This window comes from Carettochelys insculpta, chromosome 1, assembly GCF_033958435.1.
Source record: "Carettochelys insculpta isolate YL-2023 chromosome 1, ASM3395843v1, whole genome shotgun sequence".
Lineage (NCBI taxonomy): Eukaryota > Metazoa > Chordata > Testudines > Carettochelyidae > Carettochelys > Carettochelys insculpta.
This window is the reverse complement of record NC_134137.1, coordinates 259,318,471-259,345,292: the sequence shown is the minus strand read 5'-3', so window position 1 is coordinate 259,345,292 and position 26,822 is coordinate 259,318,471. Positions and strand designations below refer to the sequence as shown.

The 26,822-nt window shown below is 51.2% G+C and overlaps 2 protein-coding genes across 2 annotated transcripts; both read left to right on the top strand.

Annotated features, from left to right (window-relative positions):
- The first annotated feature begins 1,254 nt into the window (after positions 1–1,254).
- Positions 1,255–4,105, top strand: LOC142016196 (perilipin-3-like). The gene is made up of 6 exons (XM_075000544.1): positions 1,255–1,317; positions 1,598–1,704; positions 1,836–2,116; positions 2,558–2,754; positions 3,007–3,129; positions 3,707–4,105. The coding sequence occupies exons 1-6, from the start codon at positions 1,255–1,257 to the stop codon at positions 4,103–4,105; spliced, it is 1,170 nt and encodes a 389-aa protein (XP_074856645.1).
- Positions 4,106–13,934: 9,829 nt separating this feature from the next.
- Positions 13,935–20,150, top strand: LOC142007194 (perilipin-3-like). Its single transcript, XM_074983754.1, has 8 exons — positions 13,935–13,997; positions 14,275–14,470; positions 14,590–14,601; positions 14,847–14,917; positions 15,308–15,560; positions 16,012–16,208; positions 16,461–16,583; positions 19,752–20,150. Exons 1-8 carry the CDS (start codon positions 13,935–13,937, stop codon positions 20,148–20,150), a joined length of 1,314 nt encoding a protein of 437 aa, XP_074839855.1.
- The last annotated feature ends 6,672 nt before the right edge of the window (positions 20,151–26,822 follow it).

Here is a 26,822-nt window from a genome sequence, read left to right as displayed (position 1 = left end):
GCCGCTGGCGTTGCCTCCTGGCACGCCTAGAACTGGGTCTCCCAAACACCCCCCAGGGGAAACTGAGGCACTGAGAAGCTAAGCAACTTGGTCAAGGTCACACAGAAGCTCTGTGAAAGAGGATGGAATTGACAGCAGCTCAAATCCTAGGCTAGTGTCCTAACCCTTTGGAAAAAAATACGTGTCAGTAGAATGCCACTCTTTGCTACAGTGGGCCAGTGTTTACTTTGAAGCTATGAGCAACGTGTAGAGGAGGCAGGTATCTGGATCTCTGCAACCTTACCACCACAGAAGGTTTATATATTTTTTTTCTTTTTTCAAGATTTTTCAAAACAAAGCCAGAAGTTCAGTTTCAATATTTTCCCTTGTCTCTCTCTTTTCCCATGGTCAATTGCAATGAAGGTCAATAGCTTTTTGTCACAGAAGTTCTTTAGAACATTTTACCTATACTAACTAGCAACTGTTTCAAGACAGCAGTGGTAGCAGTGAATTCAGCTGGACGACAGCAGAAGACCCGGGGGAATAATTGGAATCACATATGGTGAAGAACTCAGGCCCAAACTTTGCAGTCCCCAAGGGATTTGCATTCTCTTATTGGTCAAGGAAGTGGAAGCTTTCTTTCACTGGCTCCCTAAACTGTCAGTCCTCATTATTTCACCACTCCCTCATTATGACATCACCAGGAGTGTATAAAATCTTGCCACAGGGGAAGAAAAGTAAGGCAGTGTTTGGAGTCTTGGGGTAGGTTGGGGGTTGTGCTTGGGAATAAGGTTTTGAAGGGGGTTTCCTGTCTTTCTTTTTTGTTTTTACTCTTCCTTTGTCATGTCTTTTTGTTTATGCTCCTAAGAAATGTTTGGCTGTGCCTGTGTGCTGTGCTTATATTGTGAAGGAGTTGGTCTTAAGCCCTTTCTCTCCTGTGACAGACTCATGTGCTTTTCATGCACTTACAAGCAACTTAGAACCAATAGAATCTACAGCCTTCAAAGGGCTTATAAAAATGAGACTTTTTTTCTAGTGACTCTTATGTGACAGATAAGAAAATGCTCCTCCTTTCTATCTAGTAAAATTCTTGGCTCCACTGCTTTTTACAGAGTAAGTTCTACATACCAGCCACTTGTTAAGCTGTTGGGGCTACCAATTGGCCGTTGTCTGGAATAGAACCATCTTCTTCCCTTTGAAGGGCTGTAGCTCCCTTAGGAAGGGTTACAACTTGCAAAGTAAGCTTCTCTCTCTTCAGGCACATCTAATTCCACTATGGATTCTAATGGCAAGGATACAAAGATGGCATCCCTGGAGCATGGGGAGGAGGAACAGCAGGTAGGTATTGCCTCTTAGGCATCACTGGTTCAGTTGACGACAAAGACACAAGATGTCTGGCTTACCCTATTGAAAACCACTTCTCCCCTCCCTGTCCAGTGACCTTTCTGATCAGGCTCATCTCTCTCAAGTGAGACATAGCTGTTAGGTGTGCTAGCTCTGTAGCCTCTTGCACCGTTACAGAATCTCTTTGACTCGGGGATAACAGCTGAAAAGTAATGAGTGGCTCCAAGCTCCAGCCTTGCTTCTGACTTGCTCATTTTCCTCCTTGCCTCCCTAGACTGTCTTGAAGAGGGTGACCAGTCTCCCGCTAGTGAATGCTGCCTGTGACTCACATTCAGACTCCAATAGGGCATCTTGTAAAATGGCCATGTTCCGTAAGGCTGGGTGTGGGGGAGGAATATGGTCACCCGAGCAAGGTAGGGAGTTCTTAATGTCTAGATGGTCAAGTGGTAAACATCCTCCAGTGACTCGACTCCCTGGGCCAATGTGGTTTATTGCCCTGAATGTCTGGTCAGTAATGCTTTGCTTGACCCTTCTCTCCAGGCTGTGCCCGACACACAGGAGTCGGTCTCCTCCAGACTGACAGATGTCAAGGAGGCCATGAGCAGAGTGGTAGACGTGACGAAGGAGGCTGTGCAGGATGGGATGAAGGCCACCAAGTCAGCAGTGACGGACAGCATGAGCACAGTAGCAGAATCCAGAATGGGCCAACTGGCCATGAGCGGAATGGAAGCAGTGCTGGGGAAGTCAGAAGAGCTCTTGGATCACTACCTTCCCATGACGGAGGAGGAACTGGGTCAGAACACAAAGGACAGGGCTATGGTTTCAAAGAGCAAAGTAACACTCCCTTTGGTCCCAACTTGTCTGGACAAGACTGAGAAGCCTCTCAGCCTGCACTGGCTGACAGATGGGCAGCATTTTCATGAGTAACGTGCTTGGCCAAGGGAGTTCCTGGCTACATGCCCATTGAAAATGATGTGAGCAAGTGGGGAAAGGGTGGTGCTCGAAGGTACTATGGGCATGAATTAGGACTACATCTTGGAGTCCATGTCAAGTGTGCAGAAACAGTCCTAGCCCTCTTTGTTTGGGGTCAGTTATTAGCCGCCTTAAAGGCAGAGGTTGATCTCGTGGCTTTTTGAAGGGCTATTGCGCCAAGAATTTGGGGTAGCATTGGGCAGTTGAGTGTAGCTTGTCCTCCTTTCCCAAGCTCTTACCCTCAGATTCTTCTTCCCTTCAGCTGAACTTGCTGAATCCATGGAAGGGACTCCAGCGTCTTCAGCACAAGCGCCGGAGCATCGCAGCTACTTTGTGCGTTTGGGTTCCCTGTCGGCCAAACTCCGCCAGCGCGCCTACCGCTATTCCCTAGACAAGATGAGGCATACCAGCCAAAGCATCAATGAGGCTCTGTCCCAGCTTCGTCAGGTCATCGGACTGGTAAGGACTTGCTCCGCTTCAGGAGGCGGTCTACTAGTAAACTCTAGCCCAGTGCCTGGGCAAATAGAGTTGCTGGTGGCTTGGACTCCTTTGCCCTACTCCCCTGCCTTTCAGGCCAGGGAACTCTTCCACTTCATCCTGTGTGGACCAGGGCGTGTTAGGCTTATAGAACATAAAATGTCTGCAGGTTGAAGTTGTGTCCTCAAGCAGTAGAGCTAGAGGAACTGAGAGATTTATTCAATCCCTTTCTAGATTGAATACATCAAAGAAGGTGTGAGGCTCCAAGATGCCCGGGAGAAGTTCCAGGAGATGTGGCTGAACTGGAGTCAAAAGCAGCCAAAAGGCAGTGAGATCACAGACTTGGAAGAGACAGGGGTATGTCCATAGTTTTGCCCTTCTGCTCGGAGGCTGAAAAGTGTTTTGGGCCTTCCAAGGTAGCTGCTGAGCTCCTCAGCCAGACAGATACCTGGTGACCTCCTACCTTGAGGGAAAACAGGGTTGCCCATAAGTGTTCCTCGAATACATCTCAAATTGGTCACTCGTGAATGCTGTGTCCAAGGGGCTTCACTTCCCTTCTTGGTAGGGTAGCTGTAAGTGTTGCCCTCCCTTAACCTCAGCATAGCCTTCAAACCTTTAGTCATGTAACTGATAAGGAGATCCCTAAGCTCTCCCCTGATCGAGCTCTGTTCCAGGCAGCTCATGTCTCTTCGTGTCACAGGCTGCAAACAATGGTAATACAGGCTTCCTGAGTCCTAAAAGCCAAATAGCTTCCCTTTCTATGGAAAGAATGGCTCAAGCCAATGCTCTTTCCATGAAAGAGCTCCTGGTTTCTGTCCCTGCTATCCTTTTCAGCACAGCTCCCAGCACGAGGAAATCTCCAGAAGAGGTAGCAGCAAGTCCCATCTTTGTGTGTCTGTGGTGAACGTAAACCTTGGGTTTGTTTCTCCACCAGATGGAGTCTGAGACTCTGGCCATGTCCCGCAGCATTCTCCAGCAGCTGCAGGATGCCTGCCAGGTGCTAGTATCCAGCATTCAAGGCCTCCCCACCAGCCTTCAGGATAAGGTGCAGCAGGTGTATCGCAACATGGAAGAGCTCCGTGCCTCCTTCTCAAGCGTTGGTTCCTTCCAGGATCTCTCCAGCAGCCTCCTGACCCAGAGCCGGGAGATGGTGAGCAGGGCCCAGGAATATGTGGATGAGCTGATGGCTTACATGATGCAGAATACACCTCTGTCCTGGATTGTGGGTCCCTTCATCCCCTCAGGTAAGGGGGCTGCAGGTTCCGTGGAACCACCAAGCCAAGAAAATGAGGATAAAGAAGCAGAAGTCACAACAGCATCTAAGGCTGACTGAGGACCTAAAGCTGGGAAGACTGAATTTCAAAGAAGGAAGGCAGAATTGCTTTTTGTCCCCCAGCTGTCTCCCCACCTTTGACTTCACATGCACGAGAGACTTCTTCTTTTCCTCCAGGAGGCTCTGTTTAGATGGAACTTGAGGGAGGTGCAGAATGGGAGCATTTAGAAGTGCTAGTGGTATTAAGGTACGCCAGCTGTTGACCTGCCCCTCCGCTTGTTTCTTGGTTGACCTGTTTAAATCTGAGGGAAGGAATGTGACTAACTGAGGCTTCAGATGGCTTTGCCTGAGCAGGGCCCAGGTATTGTGACTGCTCCTTTGCTCAGATAATACTACAGTGTCCACAATAAAATGTCATTGTATTTGAACTTGGTGTTTGTGTCCTGTTGAGTCGCCGAGCACAGGGTCTGCAGAAGAGAGCAGTGCTTGTAACTCATCCTGCTATAATCCTTGTTTCTGAGTGGTAACCATCAGCCAGAAGCATGACAGACATGGAGGCAAGCTTCTGCATACATATCGCAAACAAGTCTTAGCATCTTACTAGGTGGAGAAGGATTCTTCAGCTGCCACCACTAGCTCCTTAGGACAAATCATTCCTGAGCTTTGGAGATCAGGCTGTAGCAGATCTGCCTTCAGAGCTTTTCAGTGAGCAAGGGCTGGAGGCATCCAGTGCAACTCTGCTAGAACCTACCTTTGTGCCTTCCACTCTGGGGGTGGGGAGTCACTCACTATTTTCTGAACAGCTTTTTTTTTTTTTTTTTTTTTAAAAAACAAGTTGGGGGCAGGGGAGAGAGGAGAGGGAGAGTAGTGCCACATATGCAATACAAGCAGCTCGAGCATGGCATGGGCTTTTTGGAATCCCAAGGACCTAAAAGTCATCCACATCCAAGCTGCATGGGTAGCCCCACCCCAGCTGTATGTGCAAACAGTAAAGATGACTGGCACTGTTAACAGTGTGGTGCAGTTTCTTGGATCATAGTACTCAATAGTCCACTAGTATTGCAAGGTGTGGGAAACATTATGCTCCGGTATGTGGGTTAGTTTTTTTTCTAATTTCATGTAATAGCCCAGATGCCATAAGAGCTTTAGTTATTGATGATAGAGCAGTGACTACAGAGGAGACAGGCTGGGCAGGGGTAGTGCATGTGCTGAAGGTAGCATGAGGACACAATCTCCACATTTGAATGAGGGCACCATTTAGAGTGGTCCCATTTGCAAGTGTCTCCATGTGGGTAAAGTGATGCTTTGCTGGAGAGTTCTTGGGAAGAAATGACTGATCTACTCACGACTAGTAGTAGTGACTTCTGTGACTTAGTGCCTAAACTCTGTTAGTGCAGGGGGGCTGGTCTTTTCTTCATAGTTTTCTTTTTAAAAAAAAAAAAAAAAAGAAAAAAAAAACCCACACATGCCAAGGGTGATCATTCTAAATTGAACCTTGGGAATCTCCTGAACAGTGCCTGCTACAGATGGATAAATGAACTGGTATTTGCAGAACCCTTAGGGTTAAGGCCAGTGTGAAGGTCTAGTGAAAGCAATGAGGAGAAATGCAAGTGCTTCTGGTGAAATACACGACTGTGGGTTCCCCACCCCCCGAAACAAGCTGTGGGGGGAAAGGCTGCTTCTACTGCTAGATGTGCATGTGCCCTAGTTGTAGGGGGCTGCATTGCTCACAGAAAAAGGGTGCTGGGGGTATACTGAACTCATTGCTTGGCTGCTTCTTCATCAAAAAGGGACCCTTACACTTCTGATCAGCTATTGAAATATAGAGCTGGGCCTCCCGGCTGCAACAGGCTCTACCTCGCTCTGGAAGGCAGCAGCAGGCTGTGGCCCTAGGCACAGGGGCCTCTGCACACTTGCCCATTCCCCAAAACTCCCATGGGCCAGGAAGAGCAAGCAAGGGGAGCTCCAGGGCCAGTGCTTCTGGGTGGAGAGGCAGGCAGCATACAACCTAGTCAGGCTTACAGGCCACAAGGTCCTTGCAGCAGCACCTTGGAATTGTAGTTCGTGGGGCTGGGAGTCTGCTACCTGAGCCCCCACCTCTATTCCTCCCTATACCACACCCCCCTGCCTCAGCCCAGAGCCCTTTTCCACTCCCTGAACCCCTCATTTCTGGCCCTAGTGGGAGCGCTTTCCTGCAGCTCATGTCCTACTGCTCCAGTATCCAGCCTGGTAAAGGTGAGCAAAGTATGGGAGAGGGAGAGCTAGGGGGGCGTGAGCCTCCAGGGACAGGGAAGGAAGCAGGGGCATTAGGTTTTGTGCAGTAAGAAAGAGAGCAGCTTTCCTCCCTGCTTCAGCTCAGTGTTCAGTGGCCTGCGGGGAGTGGGAGGAACAAGACTGGAGTGTACTCAGGGGAGGGAGTGAAATGGGGCTGGGTAACAAAGCAGCAGGGGTCAAGCACCCCTACCACTGTTGCTTTTAGGAGCATGGCGTCCAGAAATGACAGCTGTGCCAGCCAAAGGAGGCTAGCCCAGAGATTGATGAACCTTGCAAAATTTCTGGTGCATGTGTAACCTGCCGTTAATAGCACCTCTACTATTAACCTGATCCCCCCCCCTCCCCCCATCCTTAATTAAAAATAAGCACCAAGTGGTGGGAGCACCTGGTTATGGGGGAACGGAATGGTGAGCAGTGTATGCGGAACTTCCGCATGAGCCGGCAGACCTTCCTGGAGCTCTGCCAGTGGCCCACCCCCGCACTCAGGCACCACGCCACCCGGATGCGGCGCACCCTCCCCGTCGAGAAGAGGGTCACAATAGCTGACTGGAAGCTGGCCACTCCAGACAGCTACCGCTCCATGGGACAGCTGTTTGGAGTGGGAAAAGCCACTGTCGGGGCTGTCCTCATGGAGGAAAGGATGCCTGGGGCTGAACTCCCTGCTGCGGAGGGGGGCCTGGGAACGGGGCTGGGAAGGGGGGCCTGGGTGAGGGGGGCTGAGGACAGGGGCCTGGGAGAGAGGGGCCTGGGTGAAGGCGGTCACACTCTGCAAACCCTCACAGGCACTCATGATCCCTCCCCACAGGTGGTGCCTGCACTCAGTGCCCTGGTGCTGAAGAGGGTCATCCGAGCTGGGGACCTGCACGCGGCCGTCAAGACATTTGCCGCTATGGGATTCCCCAACTGCTTTGGAGCCCTTGATGGGACCCACATCCCCATCCGCGCCCCAGACCACAGTGGTGGCTGCTACATCAAGCGGAAGGGCTACCACTCTGTGGTCCTTCAGGCCGTGGTCGACAGCCGTGGCCGCTTCCAGGACATCTACGTGGGCTGGCCTGGCTCTACCCACGACGCCCGCGTTTTCCGGAATTCGGGACTATGCCACCGACTGCAGGCGGGGCCCTACATCCCCCAGAGGGAGATCCCTCTGGGGGACACCACCACCGTACCCCTCTGCCTTGTGGGGGACGTGGCATACCCCCTCCAGCCCTGGCTTACGCGGCCCTATACACGCCACCTCTCTGATAGCCAGGACCGCTACAACACCCGACTCAACCACGCCCGACAAGGAGTCGAGCGAGCCTTCGGGCGCCTGAAAGGCCACTGGTGTTGCCTCCTGGCACGCCTAGACCTGTGCCTCCCAAACACCCCCCAGGTTGTGGGGGCCTGCTGCACACTCCACAAGCTGGTGGAAAGCAAGAGGGAGGCCTTCGTGCAGGGCTGGGCACAGGAGGCTGCAACAGCCTACCCCCAGCCAGCCAGCCGCCGCCCCGAGCCACCAGGCCCACCAGGACAGGGTCCGGGAGGCGCTAAGGGAGTACTTTTACCAGGGGGCCCAGTGAGTGACCCCCCCCAGCCATCCCTGCAGCCCGCCCCAGCACCCACCCCTCACCCTCACCAAAAACACACGGGACACAGGTTTTTGGAAAAATAAAACTATCATTATTTTTACAAGAACAAAAATGTCTCCTCTTTTTGGCATATAAATAATATTAGCAGAAATAAAACAGATTCAATGAAAATAATAACCATATACAATTGGGACATCTCTACAAACTATTACGGGGGGGGGGTCAACTATAAATAACTATATACAGTGGTGGGGACAACTCTGTACAAGGGGGAGATGTGGGCACGCCACATCCGCCCATCATTCTGGGGCGGGAGTGGACGGGCGCGAGCCCCGCTGCGTTCGGCTGGCCGGTCCCCCTGTCACCCGGGGTCCCCGGCGAGGCCGGCTGGGCGCCGGGAGCACGGTGAGGTATGGCCGAGGCGGGTCCTCAGCCCCGGGTGGCTCTTGCTCTGAGGAGCTGGTGGGTGGGGCAGAAGGCGGGACATCGGGCGGGACAGCAGGCAGGAAGCAGCAGGCAGGGTGGCGAAGAGGGCAGCACGGATGACATCAGGGGGAGGAAGACTGGCCACCAGCTCCTCAAACGCATTGGCCACCCGGTTGAATGTGGCCATGAATTCCCACCAGGCCTCCCGGCGCCAGGCAGCCTCCCGCTCCTCGAATTGGAGCCTCTGCTCCATGAGGTCCGCCTGGCGCCGGAGGGCCGCAGCCGCCTCCGGGACATAGGTGGTGGTGGTGCGGCGGTGGGCCCGTACTGCGGCAGGTGGTGACCCCGGGAGGTGGTGCTCCGGTGGTCTGGGAGGGCTGTTGGGGACCACGGATGGTGTGGCTGCAGAAATAGGGGGGATGGGAGGCCGTGAGTACCCAGCCTTGACCCATGGCCCACCCCCCATCCCCCCAAGGGCCTGTGTCCCCCCGCATCCATCCCCCATTGGTGCGTGCAGTGATCCTGTGGGTGGTCCCCTCCAGTGGTCCGCCCCTCTCTCCTCCCACCGGGGGTGGGGCACGGAGCTGTCCATGGGTGGAGGTGCTGCTGGGCACTGGTGGCTGTGGCACCATCCCTGTGCTGTGCATTGCCTGGGCCATGTCAGACTGCGGTGTTTTGGGCATGTGTGGGGCCCCCAGTCAAGTGGTGCCCCTGCCCCATGCTCAGGGGGTCTGCGCCCTGTGGGGTACGTACCTGACAGTGCACTGCCAGACTTCAGAGATCCCTATGCAGCAGACACGCGGCTGGAGCTGCAGGACGGGACGTCCAGCACCAGCTCCTGCTCCTCGCTGGACCACTCGGTGGCTGGGGCGGAGGGTCCCGGCTCTAGGCGTGGCGGGGGGCAGGGCTGGCCTCTGGACCCGACCCTGTCTCCGAGGGTAGCTGGGGCTCGTCAGCCATGGTGTCAATGGTGGCTGGGGGGGAGGAGGTGCCCCGGGGGCCCAGGATAGCCCTGAGCTCCCAGTAATAGGGGCAAGCAGCGGGGGCAGCCCCAGACCAGCTGGCTGAATCCTGGGCCTTGGCGTAACCCTGCCGCAACTCCTTGACTTTACTCCTGACATGGTCAGGAGCGCGGGCAGGGTGAGCCCGGGCAGCCAGGCCCTCAGCCAGCCGGGCAAACGCCTCCGCATTCCGCCGCTTGCTCCCCATGACGTGAAGCACCTCCTCCTCACCCCAGAGCCCCAGCAGGTCTCGGAGTTCAGGGTCGGTCCAGGAGGGGGGGCCCCGCTTCCTACCCGGCCGCCTGGAGGCCTGGGAGCCCTGGGATGGCCCGGAAGGGGAGCTCTGGGTGTGCTCGGGTGGCTGGCTGGCCGCCGTGATGGTGTCCCTCTGGCTGTGCAGGGACCTCGTGGCAGGGCTGCTGCACGCACGCTTGCCGCCAGCTTCCTGCTACGGGCTTTCCAGGTCCCTGCGGCTTTAAGAACCGCTGAGTGCAGAGATCATAGAGCCCTGCAGGGGCTGGCCAGCACGTCTCAACCCCTCAGCTGATTGCTGCCATGGAGGACACCGCTATTTCGAAGTAAGGGGACGCGGATTGTCTACCCACACCCTACTTTGACGTTGAACGTCGAAGGAGGACGCTGTTCCCGTCTTCTGATGGGAACAGCGATTTCGACGTCTCGCCGCTTAACTTCGATTTGAACATTGAAATAGCGCACGGCGCGTGTAGAAGGTGTCAGCAGACGGATGTAAAATGATCTCCAGATTAACCTGCATTGCAAAGTGATTATGTTGCAAAGTGACTAGTTACAACATGATGCAGCAAAATCCAAACTCCTGCCAAAAGCAAGTCTTATAAAAGGTTAGCTCTTGTCAAAGCTTTGGATTCATCCTGCCAAGCAAAAGCCTCATAGCATTGGAGTCAGGAGTGACAGATTCTAGCTTCCCCACTCAGACCAAATCTAACTGGCTTGAGCCTTCGTCTGGTAGCGAGACCCATGTTAGCAGGATTGGGGTCAGTGTGTGGGAACGCGTATGTGTCTTACTTTGTAGTCTCCAAAATTTGGCATATTGCCTTTTCCCCTAAAACGATAACATGGGAGCTGTAGTCCGTACTGTCAGGACTCTGAATCTTCTACCCCAGCCTAGAATCCTCTCTGCGCCCAACCTCCTTCACAGAGCCTGCACCTCCCTTCCTCTGCCTCATAACTCTCTGCCCCGGCCCCCAGTCCTCTCCTGCACCCAAACCCTTATCCCTGGCCAGAGCCAGGAGGAGCCTTCCTGCCCCTCCCAGACCAACTCCCTGTCCCAGGAGCCTTCTCCTGCACACGGAACCGCTCATTTCTGGCTCCTTCTGTAGCCTGCATCCCTGGGCAGAGCTCCCCTTACACACCTCAGTCCCCCACCCCAGCGCAGTGAATGTGAGTGAGGTTGAGGGAGAGTGAAGAGTGGAGGGAAATGCAATGGAGTTACCCAGACGCAAGGCCTTGGGGAAGGGGCGGGGCACGCACAGCGCCCGTGGGAAGGAGAGGGGCAGGGAGTGCAGCAGAGGTATTCGGCTTAGTGCATTAGAAAGTTAGCAGTGGGACCTTCCCCTGATGTAGGACAGCCGTGGGGGAGGGGAGATGTCCAGCTGGTGAGTGTTCAGCGGAGGGGTGGCATGGGGCACGGGCAGGTGGAGGCAAGGTGGGGGCAGGGCTTGGGGCAGAGCAGAGGTCAAGCACCTTACACTGCCAGCCACTTGGAAACACAGCAGCCCTGGCACCGGGGCTGACAGTGATGCCAGCCAAAGTAGACGAGGCCGGAGATTTATGAAGTTTGCAGATGGGCTCGTTGAGTGGGGACAAAGAAGACAGATGTCCTGGGGCCTGGCAATTTAAAAGGCCCCATGGTGCTTGGCCACTATAGAGGCTACAGCTGCAAAGGTAGCACCCAGAGCCCTGGGTGGCACACACTGCTGAAGGGCTGGCTTGGGTAGGCTCGTCCTCAGCCCTGTTGCTTTGTGCAGGGCTCCACCTCTTGCAGCTGCCCAGAGATGCCCCTCCCACCTGCCCAGGGCCTGCTGAAATCTGCTGGCTGCCCTGCTTACAGGATTCCTTAGGGGTGCATAAACTGCTATTAATCGCGGAAAGAGTCAAAGTTTGCAAGACTTCTTATTTATTTTGGCCTCTTCAAGATAGGATATAGCTCTGATACTCAGACAGACCCTCACAAGGTATAAGTGTCTATTGAATGCATCATATCTGACATGTCTCGAGAAGATGATAGGAAAATTCTGTGGTTTAATCATTAATCCATCAGGATGTCTTTTGTTGACCAATTAAATTATCAATTTGCACTAAGCTATTAACTTTTTGATGAGGTGAATGACATAGATAGTATAAAACTCAATGTAGTACTATAATACATGCAATAATTAATTCAAATGATGGTGGCTCCTTTGCATAACACTGGTTGCTAGTTTGGCTCCTGGACCAGTGAGTATCACTGGAATACAATTTCAACAGATGCTCCTCAATGATCAGGGGGAACAAAACCCAGCAAGGCTGCATTGGCACTGGAAACATCAAAGAGAGTGGCAGCGATGGTTCTGCATGGGGGAGCAGTTTTTGGATGAAACAATAGCGGTTGTGGCTGTCTACCCCCTCAAGAGATGTTTTAAAAATTGCACCTTCACAATATTAATTTCCTTCTTGAAGTTCCAAAGCACTGCATTATTGCCCTGATTCACACGTTTCCCCTGCCCCCGATGACCATCCACCTCATCCTACTGATTAGTAAAGAACAAATTTCAGGACAACATGCAAGACGTTTACTGTACCATAGAAATGCTCCATGCTTCATTTGCCACATTTAGATTCCTTCCAAAACCTGTCTAGACTAAGGCTCGCCAAAATGGGACAGCAGACAGGTCATGAAGGGCGACTTTGGGATCAGCAGAATGGCTGAGTAGGGAGACGTGTTCTGTAGCTGATGGGATAGTAGGCAGTGGAAGGGCTGCTACTGCCTTCCCCACTCGAGATGGGCAGAGAATGGGCAGTCATGAGGGAAGAAGACGTAGATCTTCAGAGTATGTCCTAGGGCACGTGCATAATACAGGCTGGCTTCTCAATTGCCTTGTATCTTGTTCAGTCATTTACTTCAACACACAGTGGGTGATGTTACAAAGGGATGAATTAAAACTCTTGTCTCTCGCCCATCACAGAAAGGGAACTTGTTCTGCTTCTTTTTTCTGAATTGGGGCTGAAAGAGGAGTGAGGAAGGGCTATGCCAGTTACCCGACCCAACTTTTGTTCCCTAACAAAATGTATCCTTCTCTAAGGTGCTTATATGGTCCTGATTGCCAGAGTATCTGAGCACCTCACTACACTTCTGTGAGGTACAGTAGCTCTATCATCCCCACTGGTCAGAGAGGAAACTGAGGCACTGAGAAGCTAAGCAACTTGGTCAAGGTCACACACAAGCTCTGTGGGAGAGGATGGAATTGACAGCAGCAGCTCAAATCCTAGGCTAGTGTCCTAACCCTTTGGAAAAATATACGTCTGTAGAATGCCACTCTTTGCTAGAGTGGGCCAGTTTTCACTTTCAAGCTATGAGCAACGTGCAGAGGAAGCAGGCATCTGGATCTCTGCAACCTTACCACCAGAGAAGGTTTATATATTTTTTTCTTTTTTCGAGATTTTTCAAAACAAAGTCAGAAGTTCAGTTTCAATATTTTCCCTTGTCTCTCTCTTTTCCCATGGTCAATTGCAATGAAGGTCAATAGCTTTTTGTCACAGAAGTTCTTTAGAACATTTGATCTATACTAACTAGCAACTGTTTCAAGACAGCAGTGCTATCAGTGAATTCAGCTGGACGACAGCAGAAGACCCGGGGGAATAATTGGAATCACATATGGTGAAGAACTCAGGCCCAAACTTTGCAGTCCCCAAGGGATTTGCATTCTCTTATTGGTCAAGGAAGTGAAAGCTTTCTTTCACTGGCTCCCTAAACTGTCAGTCCTCATTATTTCAGCACTCCCTCATAATGACATCACCAGGAGTGTATAAAATCTTGCCAGAGGGGAAGAAAAATAAGGCAGTGTTTGGAGTCTTGGGTAGGTTGGGGGTTGTGCTTGGGAATAAGGTTTTGAAGGGGGTTTTCTGTCTTTCTTTTTTGTTTTTATCCTTCCTTGGTCATGTCTTTTTGTTTATGCTCCTAAGAAATGTTTGGCTGTGCCTGTGTGCTGTGCTTATATTGTGAAGGAGTTGGTCTTAAGCCCTTTCTCTCCTGTGACAGACTCATGTGCTTTTCATGCACTTAAAAGCAACTTAGAACCAATAGAATCTACAGCCTTCAAAGGGCTTATAAAAATGAGACCACTTTTTTTTTTTTTTCTGGTGACTCTTATGTGACAGATAGAAAGGAGGAGCATTTTCTTATCTAGTAAAATTCTTGGCTCCACTGCTTTTTACAGAGTAAGTTCTACATACCAGCCACTTGTTAAGCTGTTGGGGCTACCAATTGGCTGTTCTCTGGAGTAGAACCATCTTCTTCCCTTTGAAGGGCTGTAGCTCCCTTAGGAAGGGTTACAACTTGCAAAGTAAGCTTCTCTCTCTTCAGGCATATCTAATTCCACTATGGATTCTAATGGCAAGGATACAAAGATGGCATCCCTGGAGCATGGGGAGGAGGAACAGCAGGTAGGTATTGCCTCTTAGGCATCACTGGTTCAGTTGACAAAGACAAAAGATGTCTGGCTTACCCTATTTAAAACCACTTCTCCCCTCCCTGTCCAGTGACCTTTCTGATCAGGCTCATCTCTCTCAAGTGAGACATAGCTGTTAGGTGTGCTAGCTCTGTAGCCTCTTGCACCATTAGAGAATCCTTTGGACTCGGGGATAACAGTTGAAAAGTAATGAGTGGCTCCAAGCTCCAGCCTTGCTTCTGACTTGCTCATTTTCCTCCTTGCCTCCCTAGACTGTCTTGAAGAGGGTGACCAGTCTACCGCTAGTGAATGCTGCCTGTGACTTGGCTGCAACTGCCTATGCCTCCACCAAGGAGAGCCATCCCTATGTCAAGTCTCTGTGTGACCTGGCAGAGAAGGGAGCGACATCCATAACCAACGTTGCAGTCGGCAGCCCCGAGTCAGTTCCCCCTGTATTTGAACCTCAGGGTGAGTGAAGTCTCTGCAGAGGTGTGTGTGTGTGTGTGTGACAACTTGACCATAGGTGCTTAAGAAATGTAGGCCTGCAATATTAGAGGTGGGAATGATGGTAGTGTAGAAAGGTACAGAAGCCCAGGGATGTAAATATCCACCTAGAGGATAAGGAAGGGGTTTGTTGACACTGACTGTTGCTGAACCTGCAGTTGCCTTCATTGTGGCCAGGAAGTAAAGATTCGGGCTCAGCTAACTTTCTTTCAAGAGCAATAATCCTTGCAGGAGATCCAACTGCAAAATGAGCAGATCCCTGTACAACAAGGGATGCTCTAACCTCTTTCAGTCAGGCAAAACCCAAAAAACCAGATGGAAATATGCTGTCTCTCAACAGGGACTAAGGCTGTTGCTGAAGTAGAGAAGGTGGAGGAGACTCTACCAACTCCTCAGCAGACTGCTGAGATGGTAAGTCTGTCCCCACAATGACATGTTGAGCAATATTTTACGAACGCCACTGAAGGTGGAGGCAGGTGTCTAAGGCCTGATAGCAAGCTGCAGATCTTCTACTGAAGAGTTGACGCCCTCTTGGGCTGAACAAGGGACAATTCCTGACCTCAGGCCAGGACTCAAGGCAGTTCACTCACATTAAGACTCCAATAGGGCATCTTGTAAAATGGCCATGTTCCGTAAGGCTGGGTGTGGGGGAGGAATATGGTCACCCGAGCAAGGTAGGGAGTTCTCCATGTCTAGATGGACAAGTGGTAAACATCCTCCAGTGACTCGACTCCCTGGGCCAATGTGGTTTATTGCCCTGAATGTCTGGTCAGTAATGCCTTGCTTGACCCTTCTCTCCAGGCTGTGCCCGACACACAGGAGTCGGTCTCCTCCAGACTGATAGATGTCAAGGAGGCCATGAGCAGAGTGGTAGACATGACGAAGGAGGCTGTGCAGGATGGGCTGAAGGCCACCAAGTCAGCAGTGACGGACAGCATGAGCACAGTAGCAGAATCCAGAATGGGCCAACTGGCCATGAGCGGAATGGAAGCAGTGCTGGGGAAGTCAGAAGAGCTCTTGGATCACTACCTTCCCATGACGGAGGAGGAACTGGGTGAGAACACAAAGGACAGGGCTATGGGTTCAAAGAGCAAAGTAACACTCCCTTTGGTCCCAACTTGTCTGGACAAGACTGAGAAGCCTCTCAGCCTGCACTGGCTGACAGATGGGCAGCATTTTCATGTGTAACATTCTTGGCCAAGCGAGTTCCTGGCTACATGCCCATTGAAAATGATGTGAGCAAATGGGGAAAGGGTGGTGCTCGAAGGTACTATGGGCATGAATTAGGACTACTTCTTGGAGTCCATTTCAAGTGTGCAGAAACAGTCCTAGCCCTCTTTGTTTGGGGTCAGTTATTAGCCGCCTTAAAGGCAGAGGTTGATCTCGTGGCTTTTTGAAGGGCTATTCTGTCAAGAATTTGGGGTAGCATTGGGCAGTTGAGTATAGCTTGTCCTCCTTTCCCAAGCTCTTAGGAAGGCTTACCCTCAGATTCTTCTTCCCTTCAGCTGAACTTGCTGAACCCATGGATGGGACTGCAGCGTCTTCAGCACAAGCGCTGGAGCATCGCAGCTACTTTGTGCGTTTGGGTTCCCTGTCGGCCAAACTCCGCCAGCGCGCCTACCGCTATTCCCTAGACAAGATGAGGCATACCAGCCAAAGCATCAATGAGGCTCTGTCCCAGCTTCGTCAGGTCATCGGACTGGTAAGGACTTGCTCCGCTTCAGGAGGCGGTCTACTAGTAAACCCTAGCCCAGTGCCTGGGCAAATAGAGTTGGTGGTGGCTTGGACTCCTTTGCCCTACTCCCCTGCCTTTCAGGCCAGGCAACTCTTCCACTTCATCCTGTGTGGACCAGGGCGTGATAGGCTTATAGAACACAAAATGTCTGCAGGTTGAAGTTGTGTCCTCAAGCAGTAGAGCTAGAGGAACTGAGAGATTTATTCAATCCCTTTCTAGATTGAATACATCAAAGAAGGTGTGAGGCTCCAAGATGCCCGGGAGAAGTTCCAGGAGATGTGGCTGAACTGGAGTCAAAAGCAGCCAAAAGGCAGTGAGATCACAGACGTGGAAGAGACAAGGGTATGTGCATAGCTTTGTCCTTCTGCTCGGAGGCTGAAAAGTGTTTTGGGCCTTGCAAGGTAGCTGCTGAGCTCCTCAACCAAACAGATACCTGGTGCCCTCCTACCTTGAGGGAAAACAGGGTTGCACATAAGTGTTCCTCGAATACATCTCAAATTGGTCACTCGTGAATGCTGTGTCCAAGGGGCTTCACTTCCCTTCTTGTTAGAGTAGCTAAGTGTTGCCCTCCCTTTACCTCAGCATAGCCTTCAAACCTTTAGTCATGCTATCAAAATAAAAAACACAGTAATAATAGGAGATTTCAATTATCCCCCTATTAATTCGGTGCATGTCACCTCAGGACGGGATTCAGAGATTAAATTTCTTGATGCCTTAAATGACTGCTGCTTGGAGCAGCTAGTACAGGAACCCACAAGGGGAGAGTCAAGTCTCGATCTAGTCTTGACTGGAACACAGGATCTGGTCCAAGAGGTAACTGTTACTGGACCGCTTGGAAATAGTGACCACAATATAATAACATTTAATATTCCTGTGTTGGGAAGAACACCGCAGCAGTCAAACACTCTGGCCTTTAATTTCAAAAAGGGGAATTACACTAAAATGAGGAAGCTAGTTAAACAGAAACTAAAAGGTAGAGTAACTAAACTAAAATCCCTGGAAGCTGCATGGAAACTGTTTAAAGACACCATACTAGAGGCCCAACTTAAATGTAGACCCCAAATAAAAAAACACAGTAAGAGACCTAACAAAGAACCACCATGGCGAAACAGCCATGTTAAAAAGGCAGTGAGAGAAAAGGGCAGCTTTTTAAAAAGTGGCAGTCAAATCCTAGTGAGGAAAATAGAAAGGAACAAAAACACTCCCAAATTAAGTGTCATAATGTAGTAAGAAAAGCCAAAAAGACTTTGAGGAACAGCTCGCCAAAAATTCAAAAAAGATAGTAAAATGTTTTTTAAATACACTAGAAGCAGGAAGGCTGCTAAAAAAGCAGTGGGGCCCTTGGACGATCAAGATATAAAAGGAGCGACCAAGGAAGACCGTGCCATTGCGGAGCGATTAAATGATTTCTTTGCTTCAGTCTTCACGGCTGAGGATGTTACAGAGGTTCCTAAATCTGAGCCAGCCTTTTTCGGTGACAAAAAGCTGAGGAACTCTCTCAGATTGAAGTGACATTAGAGGAGGTTTTGGAGTGAATTGATAAGCTGAATAGTAACAAGTCTCCAGGACCAGACGGTATTCACCCAAGCGTTCTGAAAGAAGTCAAATGTGAAATTGCGGAGTTAATAACAGTGGCTTGTAACCTATCCTTTAAAGCCACTTTGGTACCAAATGACTGGAAGACGGCCAATATAACACCAATATTTAAAAAAGGCTCTAGAGGAGACCCTGGCAATTATAGACCGATAAGTCTAACATCAGTACCAGGCAAATTAGTAGAAACACTAGTAAAGAATAAAATTGCAAGGCACGTAGAAGAGCACGAATTGTTGGGCAAAAGTCAGCATGGCTTCTGCAGAGGGAAGTCGTGTCTGTCTAATCTATTAGAAGTCCTTGAAGGGGTTAATAAACATGCAGACAAGGGGCACCCAGTGGACCATAATATACCTAGATTTGCAGAAAGCCTTTGACACGGTCCCACACCAAAGGCCTTTTATGTAAATTAGGCAGTCATGGGCTAGGAGGAAAGATCCTTTCATGGATCGGGAATTGGTTAAAAGACAGAAAACAAAGGGTTGGAATAAATGGTAAATTTTCACAATGGAGGAGGGGAACTAGTGGTGTTCCCCAGGGGTCAGTCCTGGGACCGATCCTGTTCAACTTGTTGATCAATGATCTAGAAAATGAGGTAAGCAGTGAGGTGGCAAAGTTTGCAGATGACACCAAGTTGTTCAGGACAGTCAAAACCAAAACAGATTGTGAAGAACTACAAAAAGTTCTCAGCAAACTGAGTGAGTGGGCAGCAAAATGGCAAATGAAATTTAATGTGGGTAAGTGTAAGGTAATGCACGTTGGAAAAAACAATCCAAATTACACGTACTACATGATGTGGTCAAATTTAGCTACGACAGATCAGGAAAGAGATCTTGGAGTTAGAGTGGATAGTTCTCTGAAGACATCCACGCAGTGTGCAGCGGCAGTTAGTAAAGCAAATAGGATGTTAGGAATTATTAAAAAAAAAAAAAAAAAAAAAAGGGATGAATGATAAGACAAAAGAGATCATGCTTCCCCTATATAAAACTATGGTACGCCCACATCTTGAGTACTGCGTGCAGATGTGGTCTCCTCACCTCAAAAAAGATATATTGGCATTAGAAAAGGTTCAGAAAAGGGCGACTAAGATGATTAGGGGCTTGGAACAGGACCCATATGGGGAGAGGCTAGAGACTGGGACTCTTCAGTTTGGAAAAGGGGCGATATGATAGAGGTGTATAAAATCATGAATGGTGTGGAGAAAGTGAATATAGAAAAATGATATACCTTTTCCCAGAATACAAGAACTATGGGACACCAAATGAAATTGATGGGTAGTAGGTTCAAAACTAACAAAAGGAAACTTTTCTTCACACAGCGCTGAGTCAACCTGTGGAACTCCTTGCCGGAGGAGGCTGTGAAGGCCAGGACTCTGTTAGGGTTTAAAAAAGAGCTTGATAAATTTTTGCAGGTTAGGTCCATAAATGGCTATTAGCCAGGGGTAAAGTATGGTGCCCTGGCCTGCAGGAGATGGATGGCAGGAGATAAATCACTTGATCATTGTCTTCTGTTCTCCTTCTCTGGGGCACCTGGCATTGGCCACCTTCGGCAGATGGGATGCTGGGCTGGATGGACCTTTGGTCTGACCCAGTGTGGCCATTCTTACCTAACTGATAAGGAGATCCCTAAGCTCTACCCTGATTGAGCTCTGTTCCAGGCATCTTATGTCTCTTAGTGTCACAGGCTGCAAACAATGGTAATACAGGCTTCCTGAGTCCTAAAAGCCAAATAGCTTCCCTTTCTATGGAAAGAATGGCTAAAGCCAATGCTCTTTCCATGAAAGAGCTCCTGGTTTCTGTCCCTGCTATCCTTTTCAGCACAGCTTCCAGCACGAGGAAATCTCCAGAAGAGGTAGCAGCAAGTCCCATCTTTGTGTGTCTGTGGTGAACGTAAACCTTGGGTTTGTTTCTCCACCAGATGGAGTCTGAGACTCTGGCCATGTCCCGCAGCATTCTCCAGCAGCTGCAGGATGCCTGCCAGGTGCTAGTATCCAGCATTCAAGGCCTCCCCACCAGCCTTCAGGATAAGGTGCAGCAGGTGTATCGCAACATGGAAGAGCTCCGTGCCTCCTTCTCAAGCGTTGGTTCCTTCCAGGATCTCTCCAGCAGCCTCCTGACCCAGAGCCGGGAGATGGTGAGCAGGGCCCAGGAATATGTGGATGAGCTGATGGCTTACATGATGCAGAACGCACCTCTTTCCTGGATTGTGGGTCCCTTCATCCCCTCAGGTAAGGGGTCTGCAGGTTCCATAGAACCACCAAGCCAAGAAAATGAGGATAAAGAAGCAGAAGTCACAACAGCATCTAAGGCTGACTGAGGACCTAAAGCTGGGAACACTGAATTTCAAAGAAGGAAGGCAGAATTGCTTTTTGTCCCCCAGCTGTCCCCCCACCTTTGACTTCACATGCACGAGAGACTTCTTCTTCTTCTTCTCCAGGAGGCTCTGTTTAGATGGAACTTGAGGGAGGTCCAGAATGGGAGCATTTAGAAGTGCTAGTGGTATTAATGTACTCCAGCTGTTGACCTGCCCCTCCGCTTGTTTCTTGGTTGACCTGTTTAAATCTGAGGGAAGGAATGTGACTAACTGAGGCTTCAGATGGCTTTGCCTGAGCAGGGCCCAGGTGTTGTGACTGCTCCTTTGCTCAGATAATACTACAGTGTCCACAATAAAATGTCATTGTATTTGAACTTGGTGTTTGTGTCCTGTTGAGTCGTCGAGCACAGCGTCTGCAGTAGAGAGCAGGATGAGGTACAAGCACTGCTATAATCCTTGTTCCTGAGTGGTAACCATCAGCCAGAAGCATGACAGACATGGAGGCAAGCTTCTGCATACATATCGTAAACAAGTCTTAGCATCTGGCTAGTTGGAGAAGGATTCTTCAGCTGCAACCACTAGCTCCTTAGGACAAATCATTCCTGAGCTTTGGAGATCAGGCCGTAGGAGATCTGCCTTCAGATCTTCTCAGTGAGCAAGGGCTGGAGGCAACCAGTGCAGCTCTGCTAGAACCTACCTTTGTGCCTTCCACTCTGGGGGTGGGGAGTCACTAGCTATTTTCTGAACAGCTTTGTTTTTAAAAACAAGTTGGGGACAGGGGAGAGAGGAGAGGGAGAGTAGTGCCAGCATGTGCAATACAAGCAGCTCTAGCATGGCATGGGCTTTTTGGAATCCCAAGGACCTAAAAGTCATCCACATCAAAGCTGCGTAGGTAGCCCCACCCCAGCTGTATGTGCAAACAGTAAAGATGACAGGCAATGTTAACACGCGGGTGCAGGTTCTTGGATTACAGTACTCAATTTTCCACTAGTATTAGAAGGTGTGGGAAATCTTATGCTCCAGTATGGGGGTTAGTTTATTTCTAATTTATGGAATAGCACAGATGCCATAAGAGGTTTAGTTATTGATGATACAGCAGTGATTATAGGGGAGACAGGCTGGGCAGGGGTAGCGCAGCTGTGGAAGGTAAGCATGAGGGCACGGATCTCCACATTTGAATGAGGGCACCATTGAGAGTGGTCCCATTTGCAAGTGTCCGCATGTGGGTAAAGTGATGCTTTGCTGGAGAGTTCTTGGGGAGTGATGAGTGATGTACATCGTAGTAGTAGTAGTGACTTCTCTGTGACTTAGTGCCTAAACCCTGTTAGTGCGGGCGGGCTGGCTTTTAATTTATAGGTTTCTTTTTAAAAAAAAAAAAAAAAGAGAACCCACACGTGCCAACCTTGGCCATTCTAAATTGAACGTGGGGAATCTCCTAAACAGTGCCTGCTTCAGATGGATAAATGAACTGGTATTTGCAGAAGCCCAAGGGCAAAGGTCAGTGTGAATGTCTAGTGAAGGCAATGAGGAAAAAGACAAGCATTTTGCTGAAATATGCTATGTGGGGAAAGGCTACTTCTACTGCTAGATGTGCATGTGCCCTAGTTGTAGGGGGGCTGCAGTGCTCACAGACAAAGGGTGCTGGGGGTATACTGAACTCAGTGCTTGGCTGCTACTTCATCAACCATTTGATCCAAAAGGGACCATTACACTTATGGTCAGCTATTGAAATGTAGAGCGGGGTCTCCCAGCTGCAACAGGCTCTACCTAGCTCTAAATGGCTCCTGGAAGGCAGCAGCAGGCCTGTGGCCCTAGGCACAGGGGCCTCTGTACACTTGCCCATTCCCCAAAACTCCCGTGGGCCAGGAAGAGCAACCAAGGGAAGCTCCAGGGCCAGTGCTTCTGGGTGGAGAGGCAGGCAGCATACAGCCTACTCAGGCTTACAGGCCACAGGGTCCTTGCAGCCTCTTCAGGGAAGTGTAATTAGTGGGGCTGGGAGTCCCCTACCTGAGCCCCCACCTCTATTCCTCCCAATACCACACCCCTGTGCCTCAGCCCAGAGCCCTTTTCCACTCCCTGAACCCTTAATTTCTGACCTTAGTGGGAGCGCTTTCCTGCAGCTCATGTCCTACTGCTCCAGTATCCAGCCTGGTAAAGGTGAGGAAAGTATGGGAGAGGGAGAGAGCTAGGGGGCGTGAGCCTCTAGGCACAGGGAAGGAAGCAGGGCAGGGGCATTAGGTTTTGTGCAGTAAGAAAGAGAGCAGCTTTCCTCCCTGCTTCAGCTCAGTGTTCAGTGGCCTGCAGGAAGTGGGAGGAACAAGACTGGAGTGTGCTCAGGGGAGGGAGTGAAATGGGGCTGGGTAAGAAAGCAGCAAGGCTCAAGCACTCCTACCGCTGACGCTTTTAGGAGCATGGCATCCCAAAATGACAGCTGTGCCAGCCAAAGGAGGCTAGCCCAGAGATCGATGAACCTTGCAAATTTCTGGTGCATGCGTAACCTGCCCTTAATAGCACCTCTACTATTAACCTGACCCCTCTCTCTCTCTCCCCCAGCTTTAATTAAAAATAAGCATTACCAGTTCCTTACCCGTCTCCTGTGAGGGAACAGATGAACATCTGACTTGACTAGGAATGGTGGCTGAGTTTACATTGGACCCATAGAGCTAAATTCAGTAAGTTCCCTTGATCCAGCCTCTGGTGGTCCAGAAATCCTGGTGGTCTGCCCTCTGGCAAAAATAGTCCCATTTAAAGAGCTAATGCTACAAAATTTGATGGTGTGGCATGCAGTAGTCTCCCAAGATATGCGTGGGTTGCCTTTGACATAACCCTTGGGTCCCTCAAAGTTTGCATGAGTCAGGGGGCTTGGGTAGGGGCTGTGGGAGGGGGAAAGGAGGATTAAGATTGGGGTGGGTTAGGGTGCAGAGGAGCCAGGGGTGGAGTTGAGCTGGGGTGTGCGGGGGCTGGAGTTGGGGAGTGCTACAGGGGTGAAGCTGGAGATGTGTGGTGGTGAAAAAGCAGGAGGAGCGTGGGGGTGGTGAAGTGGCAGGAGCACGTGGTGGTGACAGCCAGCGGTCCCAGGCAATTTGGCAATCCAGCACCTGTCCAGTCCTGGACATGCCAGATATCAGAAAGCCCAGCGTAAACTCAGCTGCATTCCGAACGCAAGTGAGGGGCAATGTCTTCATCATGATATTAGGTGGTCAACTTGTTACCTAGGCTCCGCGAGCTACAGTACGAGAGAAGATGGCTTGAGCTAGCGTGCTGAAGTTAGGTGTTAAGTAAATGCAGCCCCTGTCCCTGGTTAAGGAAGGCACTACATCAGCCAAGATGTTTTCCAATTGTGAATCACATTAAAAGGGTAAAGTTTCAAGAAGGGGAAACACCTCGTTCTGTACACAGCTCTGAAACCACATCTTCAGGTTGCCTCATAGTAATGAGAAAACTTCAGACCTGGCATAAAAAAAAAAGGAAAGAAAGCCATGTGCTTTGTCAATTATAGAACAAAAGACGACTTGTAGGACCCATTCTGGGAAGCCCCCACCCCACAATAGCAAGCAGCCAGGGAGCCTGGGTTGTCCCATCCAGACATCTTAACGTTTCTGTGAGTTTTTCCATTATCAGGAGTGTCCGATCTTCTGATGCTCATGGAGACGGTGCCATGGACAAAACTATGATGCAATATTATCAGAAAAAAAACTTGGAAACATAAGAGCATTAAAAACAGACACATAAGCAGCTGCCCGCTTCTGCAGAGGCCCTGACTCAGTAGCTCGGGGAGGTGTGAGGTGCCCTATTCAGCTAAGTGATGCCAAGTGATGGCTATAGAAAAGTCTAGGTTTATCCTATATCATCGCTGCTGATAAATAGCAAGAAGAGAGAGGAAGGATTACCGATCTATGTAATGTACTAGGAGCGGCTTCTCATTTTCCTGGTGAGGGGGGGTGGGATTTGGGAACTCTTCCCATTCACCGACCACAATCTGAGCTTTGGGGGTCAACGGCCGTATGCCACCGATCCCATTGAGCCCAGCCAGCCTTTTCCCTATTAAAGTGAGGGAGGGTGAATGGGTGGGCGCACATCAGGGCCAACAAGAGCCGGTTACCTCTCCTGCTATGGATGCTGCATTGCCCGCTGCTGGAGTCTGGGTGACAGCACAGGCAGCCATCACCAAATCCCTGGCATTCAATGGATGTTTTCAAGCTTTTCCTTGCAGCCCCATTGGACCAAAAAAAAAAATAGAAAAAGCTTATTTTGAAATGGCAGCTGACATTGACCTAATCACATGACTGGGCTCCAGGCATGTGGCTATTGTGCTGCCATCTTTCTGTGGTCATGTGGTGCGGCTGAACCTCCTGGGAGGGACCTAATCCCAAAGAACCCAGCAGAGCATGCGTGCGCCTGGTCCGAACACCTGCACAGTCTGCTATCAGGAGCATCTCACGCAGGCGGAGCTTGGCCTGTTAGCAGGGCCTGAGACTGTATCACCACTTTTTCCTCTCCCAGTTGAAACCTGGAGGGAGAGCAATGAAGGGGACACAGAGGGATAAACACTCTTTTCTCACACCCTTCCCTTAAAACGGTGGTTCCCAAACTTTTTGGCCCCACGCTCCCCTTTTGATTTTTGAGAAACCCTCATGTCCCCCCAGTTGTCCTTTCCCACCTTCCAGCCCCCGGCTTTAAAAAAAATCCAACTTGGAATTTGAAATGAACACAGAAACTTGATATAAAAATATTTAAAATTAAAAATAAGCTCAAATAGTTGTTCTTGGCCCCTTGTGGGACCCTGGTGCAGCCCCAGCTGGCCAAGTCCCGTGCCAGCTGCCTGCCTGCCCGCCTGAGCCTCCAGAGCCACCCATCTGAGCTGACCGAGCCCCGTGCTCCTATCGGGGACCAGGGAGCGTGCGGGCAGAGCCCAGCCATGACTAAAAGGTCCTCCTCAAGAGGAAGGATCCACTAAAATACATGGGCCCCAAATAAACTCGGGGGACAACTAAAAAGAAAAACAGGGGCTGGAGTGGAGCCTGGTGCACGATGCCCAGAGGAACTCTGCTCAGATTCGTGATCAGAGGGCGGAACGGAAGTTGGTCCCACCGTCACAGGCCCCTCCCTTGGCCAGCCTCCTTTTCCTGGGCTACATCTCTACTGGGACACAACGTTGAAGTAGGCTACTTCGACGGTTATCGTCTATACGTCCTCCAGGGCTGACAACTTCGACGTTCAACGTTGAAGTAGCCCCGGAGAACACCGAAAAGAGCTGCCCCGGAAGGAAACGCGGAGCGTCCACACACACAAGTCCCCTCTTTCGAAAGAAGGGGCCAGGAAAGCCCGCGGACCGGGTCACAGAGCACACTAGCCCTTCCGGGGCAGCTGCAAGCCGCTCCCTTAAAGGGCCCCTCCCAGACACACTCGGCCTGCACCGCACGAGCAGCCCTGCGTTGGTGATACAAGCCTCGCAGACCTCGAGCCCGCAGACATGGACGTCCAGCAGGAGCTGGAAGCCCTACAAGTCACTTCCCGCGGAGCAGGCGCCCTTCTAGATGCTGCCCAGGCAGCCGCCCAGCAGCTTCTGGAATGCAAGCCCTCCCCAGGAGCACTAGGAGACACCCCCGACCATCGGGCCCTCCTCACCCTCCCGCGCCGTGTGCCCCGCCGACTCTAGAGCTACCCCTCCCACACCGAGTGGTGGGAGCACCTGGTTACGGGGGAATGGAATGATGAGCAGTGGCTGCGGACCTTCCGCATGAGCCGGCAGACCTTCCTGGAGCACTGCCAGTGGCTCACCCCTGCACTCAGGCACCACGACACCCGGATGCGGCGCACCCTCCCCGTCGAGAAGAGGGTCGCAGTGGCTGTCTGGAAGCTGGCCGCTCCAGACAGCTATTGCTCCATGGGACAGCTGTCTGGAGTGGGAAAAGTCACAGTCGGGGCTGTCCTCATGGAGGTAAGGATGCCTGGGGCTGAACTCCCTCCTGCGGAGGGGGGCCTGGGTGAGGGGGGCTGAGGAGAGGGGCCTGGGAGAGAGGGGCCTGGGTGAAGGCGGTCACACTCTGCAAACCCTCACAGGCACTCATGTTCCCTCCCCACAGGTGGTGCATGCACTCAATGCCCTGGTGCTGAAGAGGGTCATCCGAGCTGGGGACCTGCACGCGGCCGTCAAGACATTTGCCGCCATGGGATTCCCCAACTGCTTTGGAGCCCTTGATGGGACCCACATCCCCATCCGCGCCCCAGACCACAGTGGTGGCTGCTACGTCAACCGGAAGGGCTACCACTCTGTGGTCCTTCAGGCCGTGGCCGCTTCCAGGACATCTACGTGGGCTGGCCTGGCTCTACCCACAACACCCGCGTTTTCCGGAATTCGGGACTATGCCACTGACTGCAGGCGGGGACCTACATCCCCCAGAGGGAGATCCCTCTGGGGGATACCACCACTGTACTCCTCTGCCTTGTGGGGGACGCGGCATACCCCCTCCAGCCCTGGCTTACGCGGCCCTATACATGCCACCTCTCTGATAGCAAGGACCGCTACAACGCCCGACTCAACCACGCCCAACAAGGAGTCGAGCGAGCCTTCGCGCGCCTGAAAGGCCGCTGGCGTTGCCTCCTGGCACGCCTAGAACTGGGCCTCCCAAACACCCCCCAGGGGAAACTGAGGCACTGAGAAGCTAAGCAACT